Source organism: Nuphar pumila, chromosome 4 (genome assembly GCF_984573655.1).
Source record: "Nuphar pumila chromosome 4, dmNupPumi1.hap1.1, whole genome shotgun sequence".
Taxonomy (NCBI): domain Eukaryota; kingdom Viridiplantae; phylum Streptophyta; class Magnoliopsida; order Nymphaeales; family Nymphaeaceae; genus Nuphar; species Nuphar pumila.
Genome location: NC_143252.1, coordinates 142,452,405 through 142,467,664, shown reverse-complemented (window position 1 = coordinate 142,467,664; position 15,260 = coordinate 142,452,405). Strand labels below are relative to the sequence as shown.

At 37.1% G+C, this 15,260-nt stretch overlaps 1 protein-coding gene across 2 annotated transcripts in view; it reads left to right on the top strand.

Moving 5' to 3' along the window:
- LOC149841409 (phosphoglycerate mutase-like protein 4) overlaps window positions 1-14,419 on the top strand; it is a 44,044-nt gene extending 29,625 nt beyond the window's left edge. For both annotated transcript variants that reach the window (XM_090003818.1, XM_090003819.1), the window contains exons 5-7: window positions 6,325-6,456; window positions 8,285-8,360; window positions 14,009-14,419. In XM_090003818.1, coding sequence (XP_089859944.1) covers window positions 6,325-6,456; window positions 8,285-8,360; window positions 14,009-14,232 — 432 coding nt within the window. In that variant the 3' untranslated portion in view covers window positions 14,233-14,419. The remainder of the gene's footprint in view (window positions 1-6,324; window positions 6,457-8,284; window positions 8,361-14,008) is intronic.
- The last annotated feature ends 841 nt before the right edge of the window (window positions 14,420-15,260 follow it).

Sequence of the window (15,260 nt, the reverse complement as noted above, 5' to 3'; positions counted from 1 at the left end):
TTTTGGGTGTAAGTGTTTTGTCCTTACACATAAAAGAGATAAGTTATCTCCTAAAGCTATCGAATGTGTATTCTTAGGATACGGAGAAAATAAAAAAGGTTTTAGGTGCTTCGATCCCAAAAGCAACAAACTATATGTATCCAAAGATGTTACCTTTTTGGAAAATGAAAACGGCTTTGAGAAAAATAAAGATATTGATGAAAGCGAATATGCTTTCTTATTTGATCTTCTCTCTCAAGAAGATGTGACTCCTCACCTAGAGGATGTTCCCAATGATTTAGAGGATACTCCTCTTAGTAATGATGAAATTGAAAGTAATGATGTTGAAAATAGGTCAATTCAAACCTATGTTAGGCGTGGTCAAGAAATTCCCATAAGTGCCTTAGAAAAATATTCTCAAAATTCCAACATATAAGAAACCTCTTTAAGGAGATCTAGCCGAATCTCCAACCCTCCTAATAGGTTTGTTTCCTATGAATCCCTAACACCTAAATATAGGGCATGTATAATTGCATTACACTGTTATGATGAACCATCACACTATAATGAAGCCAAAAACATTCCTCAATGGGTTGAAGCCATGAAACTAGAACTTAGTGCCCTTGAAAAAGCTAAAACTTGGGAAATAACTTCATTACCCACTGGAAAGAAGTCTATTGGATGTAGATGGGTCTTCAAAATTAAAACTAAAAGTGATGGGTCATTAGAACGTTATAAAGCTAGGTTGGTAGCCAAAGGATATGCTCAAGAGTACGGAATAGACTATGAGGAAACCTTTTCTCCCGTAGCTAGAATGACTAGTGTTAGGACTCTTATTGCGGTTGCATCCATTAAAAAATGGCCTATCTATCAATTGGATGTTAAAAACGCATTTCTTAATGGCGAACTAAGTGAAGAGGTCTATATGGATCCTCCACCAGGAGTATCCATTGGTGAAAACAAAGTTCTTAAACTAAAAAAGGCACTATATGGGTCAAAACAAGCTCCAAAAGCTTGGCATGACAGATTTAGCAATGTGATGACTAGCTTAAATTTTCGTTCATGTTATACTGACACTGCATTATTTGTGAAAAGTGCAGGGTCCTCTGTAGTTATTTTACTACTATATGTTGATGATATGATCATCACTGGAAGTGATGAGCAAGGAATCCATGATATTAAGAAAATTTTAAAAGAAAATTTTGACATGTCTGACCTTGGTTTCTTAAGATATTTTCTAGGTATTGAAGTTGCATATTTACCCCGAGGATATATTCTCTCTCAGATGAAACTTGCTGCTGACATTTGTGCCAAGTCTGAAATTTCAGATGATAAAAAGACAGAAACCCCTGAGGTTATCAATGCAAAGCTAAGGCTGGAAGATGGGACACTTCTTGAGAATCCTACTCCCTACCGTCAACTCATTGGGTCTCTGACATACTTATCCATCACTCGGCCAGACATAGCTCATGCAGTTCATTCCGTCAGTCAATTTCAACATGCACCTACAACTGTGCACATGAGTAAAGTCTTAAGGATTGTCAGATATATTAAGAACACCATAACTAAGGGAGTTTTTCTTTCCTCTTCATCATCACTTGATTTAATTGCCTATACAAATGCTGATTGGGGAGGAAATCCCAATGATAGAGTCTCAACCACTGGTTTTTGTGTTTTCTTAAGTGACTATGATTTCTTGGAGATGTAAGAAGCAGCATAAAGTATCATTGTCCTCAACTGAAGCGGAATATCATGCAATGGCCACTACAACCATGGAGCTTGTGTGGCTTAGGAGTCTCCTCTGTGATATGGGCATCGTCATCTCGATTCCTTCGAAGATGTGTTGCGATAACAAGAGTGCTATCTATATTGCAAGCAACCACACCTTTTATGAGCGTACTAAACATATTGAGATGGATTGCCATTATGTTCGAGATGAATACCTAAAAGGAACCATTACACTGCCCTACGTCACATCCGAGTACCAGTTGGCGGACTTCTTCACCAAAGCTCTTGCTGCTCCTCGCTTCATGTTTCTTCTCAACAAGCTTTTCGTTGTATCCCCGTAAAGCTTGAGGGAGGGTGTTAAAATATATGTAATATATATTTATATATATATATATATCTATATCTATATCTATATATATATATATATATAAATATATTTGTCATTCACTACCCGATAAGGGGTAGTTCTGTAAACTCGCCCAATAGGGGCATTTTAGTCCTTTTTCTTTTTCTTTTTTTTCCATTTCTTTTTGTCTTTTTTTCTTTTTCTTTTTGTGCATTTAATGCACAGCCATTGGGGGCCCCAACAAAGAGTCGTTGGGCCCCCAACGGTCACAATTGTGACCGTTGGGAGCCCAACGACTCCTTGTTGGGACTCCCAATGGTCCCTCTCTCTTGCTTTTCTCTAACTCTCCCTCACTCCTCTCTTGCCTATAAATAAGTGGGGTCTCCCCCTTTGTAAGGAGTGGCTTCTTCAAGCCCTTTAGTGCATTTATAAGATTTTATGCTTTCTAGCCATTATTGGCTTTTGTGTATGTCCTCTTTTGGACTTGTTCTTTGATTTCTATGTGTGAATGTCCATTGTAGGACATACATTTCTTTTCCGCATATTTCATTACAGCCTTTTGCTCCTTAGGACTTGCCTTTATCTGATCTACGGTGGCTATCATCTTCATAAGAATGACACTAATTTTGTACCATGACTTATCACGAAGACAATCCACCAACTTGTGAGCCTTTCTTGTTGCCATGATTTGGCAAGAATGAATTTCCTGAATTTTACAATAAAAAACTGCTTCTACAGCTAGAAAGATGCTGCTAGCTCAGAGGTTTGAGACAAGGGCTAAGGTCAAATTTAAGCTTGGTCTCAGTGGTAGGTGAGTTGGCTAGGTTTTGGTATTTTTTGGTGAATTATGGTGAAGTTTAGGTGAGTTCAATAATCTATAATCTACATATATGTTTTGTGATAGAATTGAGTTTCTACAGTCACAGAAAGTTGGGTCTGATAAAATAGCTACAAGTCAAAGTAGGGAATGAATTTTAGGGTTAGGTAAATTGGGTTAGGTTAAGGACAAGGCTAATTGGGTACAAATTTGCAGGTCTGGAGGATGTAGGGTTTAGAATTGGTGAGGTCGTAAGTTCAGGTTCTCTTCTGCCCTATTGTAGTTTGGAACGGAGTACAGAAACAGACAAGATACAAAAAGTAGCTATGCCAGAACAAATATAACACCAATTCCAGAAATTCAAGATTCTAGACATTCCAAGGAATTCAGGAAAATTATTTACAGAATTTTTCTTAATGGATAGCCCCTCCAAACAGATTTTTCAAGTCGGAGCAGCAGAAAATTTATAAAACAGGAACAAAAATCCAGTTTGAATTTTCATCAACTTTGCGAGGGTCCTCAGAGCTCACTAGAAATCCAAATGAGATGAAACAAAAATTTAAACTGAAATTTAGAATGTGGAGAAGATATACCTAAATTTGCAGCCTCAGATGATGCTCTAGTAATTACTAGAAGTTGAAACAATCTGGTAAGTTGAAACAATCTGGTGTGTTCAACAGAATTTCTGCAGAACAGAACAATAGAGCAGAATTTTGTGGTGTGTCCTTCGTCGGATTCTGGTATCTAATGGTCAGAATTTCGCACCAGAGGGTTCCACACCATGGAGGCTCAATCTGACCCTCTATAGGGCAAGAGAGCACCCTGAATTATGTGGATCTACCCAAAACAACTCCAAATATCACCGAAAAAAGAAATTTAATGACCAAAATCTCTCAAAATTCATAAACTTTCTCAATTGAGCAAATGTAACCAAATCAACCCCCAACTATAGGTCTAATATCATTAAAACAATAATCCATGCTCAACAAACTCAGATTCATAGTCCAATCAACAAAATGAAGCACCCAATAATCAAATCATGCATCAATTTTCACTTTGAAATAAAAAATCACATGTAGAGCTTCATGCTTCATGCTTCATGCTTCATGCTTCATGCTTCATGCTTCATGCTTCATGCTTCATGCTTCATGCTTCATGCTTCATGCATACAAATTCATTCAAGCATCATTCAATCCAAACTCATGCATAAACACTTCAGATCTCCAATAAACCATGATCAGATGCTAGATCAAAGCGAATTCAAGCAACCCAAAATGAAATCCATGGTGAAACGAATTTGATCTCACCAATTTCCCAACGTTCTTCACATTGAGAAGTCATTTTTCATGTCTTGGGTGATTCTTCACATCAATGGCTTCCCAAGTCGCTAGATCTAACCCCTTCCATGATTTGATGATGATTTGAACCCAATCAACACTGATCTGCATGCCAATCATGTCCCAATTGCTGATCTACAAGCCGATCTACCTGATTTTCATGTTTAAAGGTGATCCAATCTGTTAGCCCGAATTTCACGCTAATGGTAAAATCCAACCATGAACTTGATCACAAATACTATTTTTGGTGTTTTTCTATATGATGGAATTGAAACCATGTTCTGATACCAGAAATGATAGCTGATCATGGAGGAGGGGTTGGATGGAGGAGAAATAGGGAGATAGGGGGGTCGCGTCGGTTATGGTGGATTGGTGAGGAATTAGGGAAGATGGAAGAGATGAAGGGAAATTCTCACGAGGAAACCCTAATGAGCCAATCTGAAGCCTCAAGAGGCAAGAGCCACATCTACTTTACAAAGAGAGAGGCCAAAGATAAGTAATTCTCATTAAGAAAATATCATAAGCCTATGAGATAACCCTAGCATGGGGATATATATATATATATATATATATATATATATATATATATATATATATATATATATATATATATATATATATATATATATATATATATAGACCCCATGAACCTCAAAAGACTAAAATCGTCCTCATTAGGCCCCAAGTAACCCCATATACCCTCCATGGATCCTTGGATCCAAATACATGATGTAAGAGGCTGTACTACTAACCCTCCCCATACAATAGAAAACTCGCCCTAACTAGTATACCCATGGTCCAATACCCTTATATTTGGTTCTTGGATCCGATACATGTCATGAGAGGACCCAAAATACCACTCAATAACAGGCCCATTACAAGTGGATCCGATCCAAGAAAATGGTATGCTATAAAAAATCCATTTCAAAGAACAAGAGCTTTCTATTGACTTGTCATTCATGGTGAACACTCATTATTCATTAGTGAAAACTAACAAAAACTTGATGATAATGATCTCTATCTAGCTTTTATGCAAGGTAGATCTTGCTATGAGTTTTGTGAAGTATGGAAGGCAATGCATGTGTACCTATAATGAGAGTTGTGAAATTGGAAAAGGAATGCTCACTCTTAAGTTGAATGTAAGAAGCAGAGTGCTGTTAGGAATACGAGGGACACATTTATCTTTTACCCTCATCTGTATATAACAAGATATAAATTAAAGTTCAGAAATAAGTTCCATGGTTAGTTCGCTTCAGCCCATGTGAAGAATCATGAGTACAGAAAATTGTGATGATTTGAATATTGTTATGATGTATTCTGGTGACTGCTCATAACCTATATATCTTCCATGAAAGTTTTTCTTTCTTTCTCAAAAGGAAAAGGCCGGTTCCTATTATTCTGTTAATTTACATACCAACCCATGAGAAGATTTCTATCATAAAAAGAAGAATTAAGATAAAATACTCAGGTGCTATTTGTCTATACCTGTGGTTGCTGCTTTAGTGCTTTTGCACTTTGGTTTTGTCAAACAAGGATATTTGGGGCATAAGAATAATGTGATCATACAACATATATGAAACAAAAAGGTACCTATACTAGAATATGGTCATCTATCTACCAGATCAGCTCTTAATTACTGATAAGCTCATACATATTACCTATCCATGAATAATGATCTCATTGTGGTCCACTGCCATTGCTGACCCCTCCCAGTGGCGGTGATACCAGAACAAAATAACATTTGCATATTTCTCCATCTATGTGACCAATAATCAAGATTATATGCAAGTGTTTACCTATGATGTACATTCTTTCAGTATCCAAGACACAGAAGTCTGTGACATGCAAGTGTCGCTCAACTAGGCCTTTACTTGGCTTCTTTCATTTTTATTCAGTGATAAACATAGTTCCTGATCCTAAATAACAATCTTTTCAGCTTATAATTTGAAGTTCTTTCATATTTTGGGTGGATATGTCTTCATAAGAGCTCCTAAATAGCAGATACTCTAGGAATCTGAATGTGTTCTGCTTTACTTCATTCTTTCTGCCTATGTATTAAACAGTGAAAATATGCAGCATGTCCATTCTTCATTACTTACAAATACTTTTCTTTTTAGGTTATGCTAGATCCAGGACTAAAGGAAAGACATTTGGGCGATCTACAAGGTCTGGTTTTGCGCGATGCATCAAAAATTGTTCCAGAAGCTTATGAAGCATTTGTTTCATCCAGAACTGATCGTGAGATTCCTGTAAGCAATCCTTGTATTTTTGCCTTTATAAGTGGATACAGCAATATTGTTGTATGATTTCACCTTGGTGGATGAGTTCTATGATGCAATTCTTGAACTTTCTATGCCCTTGCACTATGAGTGACTTCAAATGGCCCTCATTTGCGACAATCAACTGTGGAACCACCCTTGGGGCCTCAACTTGCAGCATATTCTTTTTTGACATTCTTATCAGTTAACCATCCCACTGCCAACTGGAGGGAAGAAGGTGCTCACATCTAAGAATTATTTTCCCAGCACCCAATCCACACGACACACATAGGGCTGGTAAACGGGCCAAACAAACCGAACAAGATTTTTTCGGGATCGTCTCGTTTATAGCAAGTCACTGTGCAGCTCAGTTTGTCTGGCTCTTGCAAGCCGAGCCGAGCTCTACCTGACCTCTTGGTTGCCTACATATCCAACTAGACCAATTGAGCTTCCATATGTTTTTTAACATGTGTCACACATAAATACTATATAAGCTCATCTAAACAAGCCTAAACGAGCTGAGCCGACACAAACACCTATTCTTCATGCTCGGCTCAGTTACACTATACGAGCAGCTAGTGGCTCGTCTCGCTGAGCCAACTTAATGATTACAAGCAAGCTTCAGGCGAACCGAACGGAGCTGAACCACGAGCTGCTCAGTTCTAAACACGCCTAGTCTCCTGAGCCAAAAATTCAGTGTGAGATACCTCACACCACCAATTGCCCACCCTTGCTGGGGTTCCTTGACTTTCTCCAAAATCATTCTGATTCTTTTATCCTTCTTTCTGAACCACCCACCTCCAGAGTGTGACCTGCCTCTCTGACTATCTTCCAATCTCCCTCAACCAGTATTATGCGAAAGTAAAGATTCTTGAGAAAAAAATATAAATGTCATGTATGACCAAAAATTCTCTCCTAATGCTCATAAGTAATCTTTAAATATCCTTCCAAAATAAGTTTCCAACTTTCCTGATGATAAGATAAAAGAATTACCAAATTATAAGGACTGTGAAATGTGGATTTATTCTATTCAATGAAAGTGGATCTTTCTCCCATGACTTTTCTTCTATATTAATGAAAAATCTCTTTCATGTGTTTTCAAATGCAAATGGTAAACCGAATTGGCTGTCTGCTTTGAAATGAGTGTCGAATGATAACATAATGGTCCTTCCATTTGCTTGTCAGCCATTTAATGTAGACATCAACATAACTTCACTGTACTTAAAACAATTTTAGATGCTTCTACCTTTTTGCTTCTGTCTTTTTAGGATGTCTAGTTCTTTTTGAACTAGACTCAAACTAGTCAACATTTTCATGTTGACTAGTTTGAAGAGCTGATGGAGCTAGTCCAATGGCTCTATTTGTAGTCGTTGAACTAGCTCCAACGACTCCTTTAGAGCCTCTTAAAGGCATTCCTCTCCCTCTCTCTTATGTGTATAAATAGGGGTAACTCCCCTCTCATTGTAAGGATGCTTTTTAAGCATTTTATGTGAATGAAATAAATCTATTATTTTTCTTCTTTAGTTCTCTCATTTGTGCCCTTTTGTGGGTTATGATTAAGGTGTCTTTAATAGACACTTGTTGTGAGCATTTATGCTTTTGTGAAGATCTTCATTTCATTACAAAACTGACTTCGAGTTATGCACAATTTGAAAGTGCTCATGAATTTTCCTTAAGGATAATTTTCTTGGAAAATCAACAATCTCTTATGTTTGAAAGATGCTTGTTGTTAAAGATGGATCCTTTGCGATAACAAGAGGATGATTAAGTGTTGCACATTATTCTTAATTCCAGTGTTCTCTTTTCTACTATTTTTTAGGGTGGAGGTGAAAGTCTTGACCAATTCCATCAGCGAGTTGTATCTTCCTTAGAGAGGATTGCAAGTAACCATTTAGGTAAGCATATTTTACAAACATCAGTATGAACATCTGTCGTTTTCATGTATGGGTATGCTGCATAATAATTTTTATATTTTTGCCTTTTCTTTTAGTGACTGCTGTAAACTTGTATAACAGTTTTTTCCAATGTTATCAGTATTTGGCCAATGATTCAGGTGAATCGGCCGATACCGATTCTCAAGTGAATCATTCTGAATTGGCCAAAAAATAATTAAAAAATATTACATGTTAATCAGAACGTGGCACGTGTTAAAGCCATTAAAATAATATAAAAAAATAATTTTAAGCTATTTTTTGCATTTATTAAAAAATAGCCTATTCAGGTCAGTATCGTATCGATTTTCTGGCGATACGAGGCCGATACACACCGATACTGACAACACTGGTTTTTTCATGGTTAACTTTTATGCTGCAATTTTTCAGAGTTCTGGAATTCATTTTCATTTTGAATTTTGTTTACAATATAAACTCATTTTTTATCTGGAAAAGTTTTAGTTTTTCCTTTTTTATCCTATACACTACATTTTGTGACGGCCTACTTCCTAGGAACTGGGACTTTTGGATGTCACACAGTTGGATGTAAAATCTATATTTGTGAGAGACCAGATACCAAATGCGTCTCTAGCATAAGTAATTGAGAAGAGTTCACCAACCTCAAGTTTGTCTTAGTTCTTTTCCCACAGTGAGGCAGGGTGCTTTATCAATGATGGCATCACCTTCTATTCTTTTGAAGTCCTGATGTGCCTTTTAATCACCTCTTTTGATACCGTTCATCTCATACTCATAAGGATTATGGATTGAGAACGAGATGCCAGGCCCTTAGAGACCATGTTAATCTGGATTAGGACCATTTGTGCTATGGGAGACCAGGTATTCTGGGAGTGCTGGATAATGGGTTGTGATTGCAACCCAAAACGAAAGATCTACACCCCTGGTTTGACTTTTTGTAGTCCAACATAAAAAGCTCTTGATTTTTCTGAAGTTCCTTGATGTGTTGTGCTTCAGTAGGGAGATTTTCATTCATAAATAGTGCTCCTATGAAATAATCAGTAATTTTACAAATGCTGCATGACACATGATTCAGTTATCATGATGAATTTGGAGCTGTGATACTTTGTTTCTCAAGTATAAGCTGAAAGTTCAAGAGCTAATAACTTATCAAGAACTGCAAGAAGTTCCCAAGAGAAGAGAGCAACAAAAGAAGTAATTCTTAGCCAAAAGAATGAGAGAATACAACAATATATTGGGACGAGCCCACTACTCCACTACAAGGCAAAATTTGTTCACTCTACAACTAGTTACAGTAGAAGTACAGAAATACCCCTATAAATAAGAATGTGTACACTAAGATATGGGTAGCACAAAAGAAGGATAAAATACATATTACTTCTGAACACTCCTCAAACTTGAGATGCTGCCAATGGAATCATCCGAAGTTTTGAAAGAAATGTTCTTACATGAGGTGGAGGTAAACTCCAATATATTGGGATGAGCCCACTACTCCACTACAAGAAAAAAATTGTTCTCTACAACTAATTGCTGTAGAAGTACATAAATAACCCTATAGATAGAAGGGTAGCGCAAAAGAAGGATAACATACATATTACTTCTTAACACTCCTCAAACTTGAAATGCTGCCAATGGAATCATCCCAAGTTTGGAAGAAAATGTTCTAAAGTGAGATGAAGGTAAACTTTTTGTGAATACATCAGAAATTTGATCCTTGGACTCCACACACATTAGAGAGATAAACTCATCTTCATAAGCACACCTTGTGAAGCAACAATCAATTTCAATATGCTTTGTTCTCTTCTGAAATTTAGGATTATTGGCAATATGGATTGCACTTATATTGTCACAGTATAGAGGGGTCTTCTCCTGAATAAGAATACCAAGATCTCTTAGTAGCCATCTAATTCAGATAAGCTTTGTTGTGACTTGAGCCATAGCTCTATACTCGGCGTCAGCTATAGATACAGCCACTCTGTGTTGTTTGTTGTTTTTTCATGAAATCAATGAACTCCCAAGAAACACACAAAATCTAAATGTAATAATCTATCTTTAGTAGAGCCACAAAATCAGCATCGCAATAGGCTCTAAGCTTACAAGAGGTAGAAGAGGAGAAAAACATTCCATAATGCATAGTGTCTCTGGCATATCTGATTATCCTCAGCACAACAAGATGAGTTGTCCTTGGAGCACTTATGAACTGACTAACTGCATATACAACATAAGAAATATCTAGCTTGGTTATGGTGAGATATATCAAACTACCAACCAATTGCCTAAATATAACGTGATCATCTAGTTCTTCTCCCTCTAATACTCTTAGTTTTGCATTGGCTTCCATAGGGGAATCCACTATTTTGGTATCAAGTCTTGCTTTTGACACCAATTCAGTAGCATGCTTACGCTGGTCTAAATAGATCCCCCTTCTTGAGTATGTCACCTCAAGACCCAAAAAATATTTTAGGACACCTAGATCCTTCATTTTAAAAACATTAGCCAACTTCATTTTTGTATCTTCGATCTTCTCAACATCATCCCATGTAACAATCATATCGTCCACATACAAAAGAAGCATACATTTTCCTTTATTTGAGGATGACACAAACAATGCTGGATGATGATGACTTTGTTCAAATCCCAAAGACTACTGTTGAACTAAATTTCTCAAACTACACTCTCGGAGCTTGTTTGAGACCATACAATGCTCTCTTTAGCTTCCACATTCTTCCTTCAGGATCAAAGTATCTCTGAGGAAGCTCCATGTAGACTTTTTCCTCTAAGTCTCCATTCAAGAAAGCATTTTTCACGTCTAACTGCCATAAACTTCAAGATCTAAGAGCAGCCACAACAAACAAAGTTCCGTTGGATGTCATATGTGCCACTAGAGCAAATGTCTTTGCAAAGTCAATGTCATATTATTGACTATATCCATTAACTACTAATCTGGTTTTATACCTTTGAACTGAACCATCTGCCTTGGTCTTTAGGGAACTGTTTCTGTGAAACTGAAACAGGACTTCAGTGAAAAGACGTGTTGGATCATGGGTCCGGGTCCAGACCCATGATCATGTATACTTTCATTAATGGCACACATGTATTTTCTTCTCTTTGTAAAAGGGTATTTTAGTACCCTAAGTTTGTATTAGTAACATATATAATGAAAGCATTAGTAGCAGCCGATTCCTGAATTGAGGAATCAGGTTTTCTCTGCAGCTCCTTCCCTCTCTCTCTGTTCTTCACCCTTCACGCAGGATAAACTCTGTTTTATGAAATCTAACAGTCAGTTCCCTGGTCTGACAAGATTTGAATGAACTAGTAACACTGCTGGTTCGTGATTGTCATTAGTTCAAGCGTTGTCGATTGTTCTGAAAATTCAAATCTGTTGAGTTTTGTTAATTAAGCCTGTTATGTGGCTGAAGTAGCTCCGCCGATAACTAGCTGCGTATTTGGGCAACACACCTTCCAATTTTCTGCAGAAATTTGAATCATCGCATTTCTGTGAACCTGTGAAATTCCTAAACTGAATTTTCCTGTGTTTGTTTGGTTGCGATCAATGCTGTTTACCAGAACTGAACTTGTGTGAACCGACTACTAGTGCACCTAGGTCTGTCATTGCATGGTTGTTGAATTCTCATTTATAGTGCATAAAAAAAAAGTATATATATATATATCATGTTGTTGTTGTTGTATATATATATATATCAGCCCCATATATGCGTATATATATTTTTATTTATATATAGTCATTCATATATATATATATATTTATATAGGTAGCTGTATACCTTTGTCTAGTGTCGTAGTATTAGGTGAATTAACATAGTTAGTCTTGGTCTTTGTGTTCGAAAAAAACTACAAAAATAGTTTTCAAAATTTATTTTCCCATTTAGGTTTTATCCCTTCAGCATCGTACACTTGGCGTGTACGCGCATTCGAGAGACTGACCTCTAGTAGTCGGGTCATGTCTGCACCAAGCCCCTTCACAACTGTTTTAACATATTCAGTCCAATAGGATTAATTGGTATCATCCATCTTGATGGGAATAATATGAATCAAATCCTTCTTCTCCATACTTCACCACCACCCCAAACTACAATTCAGCCTGCACAGTTCAGGAAATCACAGCAAAGCACAAACAAGAAAGTGTTAAAATATGGGTTGTATAAGCATATATATGTATGGTTGTAATATGTATTACCTTCTAGGGATATTTTGGCCTTTTTAACCATTGTACTTTTCTGTAATAGGTGTCGTCCAATAAGGGCTGTTTTATTTATAATATGTTATATTGTCAAGGGCATTTCTGTCCTTAACAATATAACAATAATATAGCTGTTGGAGCTCCCAACGGCTAGATTGCTAGACGTTGGGGATCCCCAATAGCTATATTTTGGGGAGCCTCTCACTTCCCTTTTTGCCTATAAATATAGGGCTTGGACCCCTTCTAATGAAATGCATTTTGTGTGCATTTGACTCCCAATAAAGACATTATTTTTTATATTGTGTGTTCTTTTCTCTAAGCCCATAAGTGGCTGGTGTGCTTGTGTTTTTGCCCCTTTGTGTGGGTGTGTATTCGCCTCTTGCTTTATGTGTGTGAAAAAGTCGTGATTTCATTACATGGTATTAGAGCTATTGTGACCTTGATCGTGGTAAAGCTTGCTTGTGTGGATGTGAGATCGTGGAATTCTGGTGCGCAAAAGTCTTCCACTTTCATATCTTCTTCCTATCTATCTCTCTATCTTTCTCTTCTTATATCTATGGAGGATGAATAAGTAGTTGTCACCATACCCGTGAGACTCAACGACAAACTATGTGATGTGGGCATCCATAGTGAAGCACAAGATTTGAGAAAAGGGTCTATGGGGTTTGGTTGATGGATTTACACTTAGTAAAAGTGAAAACGACAAAAAAAATTGCACTTCAAGGAGAAGAGATGAATAAAGTCATTGCCGACTATGAAAAGAGATGGAAGGAGTGGAGGATGAGTCGTTCCAAAATCATGGGATAACTCATTAATAGTGTTGAAATAAAAAAAATATTCTAGTTTAGTAAAGTTTGAATTTGCTAATGATGCTTGAAAATATCTCTAAGATATGTATTATCTATAATCTCTAAAAGAAAGAAAGAACTATGACCCAAGGAGATATGAGCATAAGATAATACTATAATGTTCTCTCTTTTCTTTAGGATGAATTAACTCTCTTAGAGCCTATGTGACATTGTTCACTTGACATTGAACTTCGAGAAAAACAAATCAACTCGGAGCAATTCTACCATTTCATAAATGGGCTTAGGCCCGAATTTGAAGGAACAAAATCGGCCATTCTTCGTAAAGATGGTGTTCCTTTTATAATAGAAACTTTATAAGAACTTATTATGGAAGATAATAGATTAAAGAAATCCTCTTTAGCAAAGATGAAGAATCAGTGCTTGCTATGTCAAGACCCGAAAATTATACCAAAGCATATAGGCCTCCTCACTTTGGATGAGGCCAAAGTGACTAAAGAACTCAAATGACTATGAAAGAAATCCAAGTATGAATACAAAAAAGGTGGTAAGATAATATGCCTGTAATGCATGCATGTGTGCTTCCATGTCATGTTCCTTATGTTTGTGATTGAACGATCATGTTTCAGGGCAGCGGATGGTTGTGGTAACCCATGGTGGCGTGCTCAGAGAATTCTTTAATCGTGCAGCCCCCAGGGGATCAAAACGAGGAAAGATACTAAACGTGTCTCTTAATACCCTTTATATATCTGATAAAAAAGAGTGGAGCATCAAAACCTGGGGTGATGTTAGTCACCTGCATGACGTTGGATATCTTGGGAATGCCTTTGGTGGTGACAGGATGTCTGGGTAGGTCTTGGGTTTGTACTTCCCTTCTGCTTGGAAATTTTTCGTTCTGAGGTATTAAGGCATCTATGGCTTTTGTTGATCAAGGTGGAGAGAGAGAGAGAGACAGGCTCAATTTCCCATTTTATAAAATTAATTTGCTTCAACTCATGACAGTATCATAAATTTCAATGAAATATACTGCTTTAGTGACCTATTATCCTCTGGTTCTGCATCATGATTTTTAACCAATCAGTTTTCATTCAAGTAGGTTATCTTAAAGACAAATACACGACCAAGGCTCAGGTACCTGGTCCGTCTCTCATTTGATATCTGTTGGGTGCAGACTTCAATACAGTCTGTTCATAATTGACTGGCCTTGAAAACGTTATTGAACGATCATATCAAGCCATGTTTCACTTGCAAACACAAGCCCTCCTACTGGACCATTGAAATCTGAAGCCTACATTTAGTTTCATTAAACACTGTTAGGGTCACGTCATTTTGTTTCATTGTTAGTAGTAGTACTAATAGTGGATGGTCTTCAATTGCAGCAAAAATTCATTTGGAGCAATTCTTTCCAAAAATATCTTTTTCTTTGTCGACTCTAGTTCCCTTTAATCCCTCTTGGTGTGAAGGTTGGTAACTTGTCCATGACTTAAAAACATGATTGGATGGTAAGGATCAGATGGGCTGTATGCATTTCTATATGTCAACCGTCTCCGCCATCAAAACCTGCAACTCAATTAACCAAAGAACAGTTATAAAGATACCAGATTATTTACCCAAATGGGATAGCAAGATCTTATGAAAATGGTTGCCTGACTAAGAATCCTTCTGGCCGTATGTTGTGAACTAACATCCAGAATACCTTCTTCGTGGCAACCATTCATTGACACATTCGACCCACTTTTCTGTTCTTCCAGTTAATTTGTTTCCTTGTCAAGAGTTTTGCATCGGACTGCAAAGCTTTACAAAACCCATGGAGCAGCTAACTCAGTGAACCCAAGCAGTTGATAAAAATGCATGAGTGGTTAACCAATTACGTTTGGTACA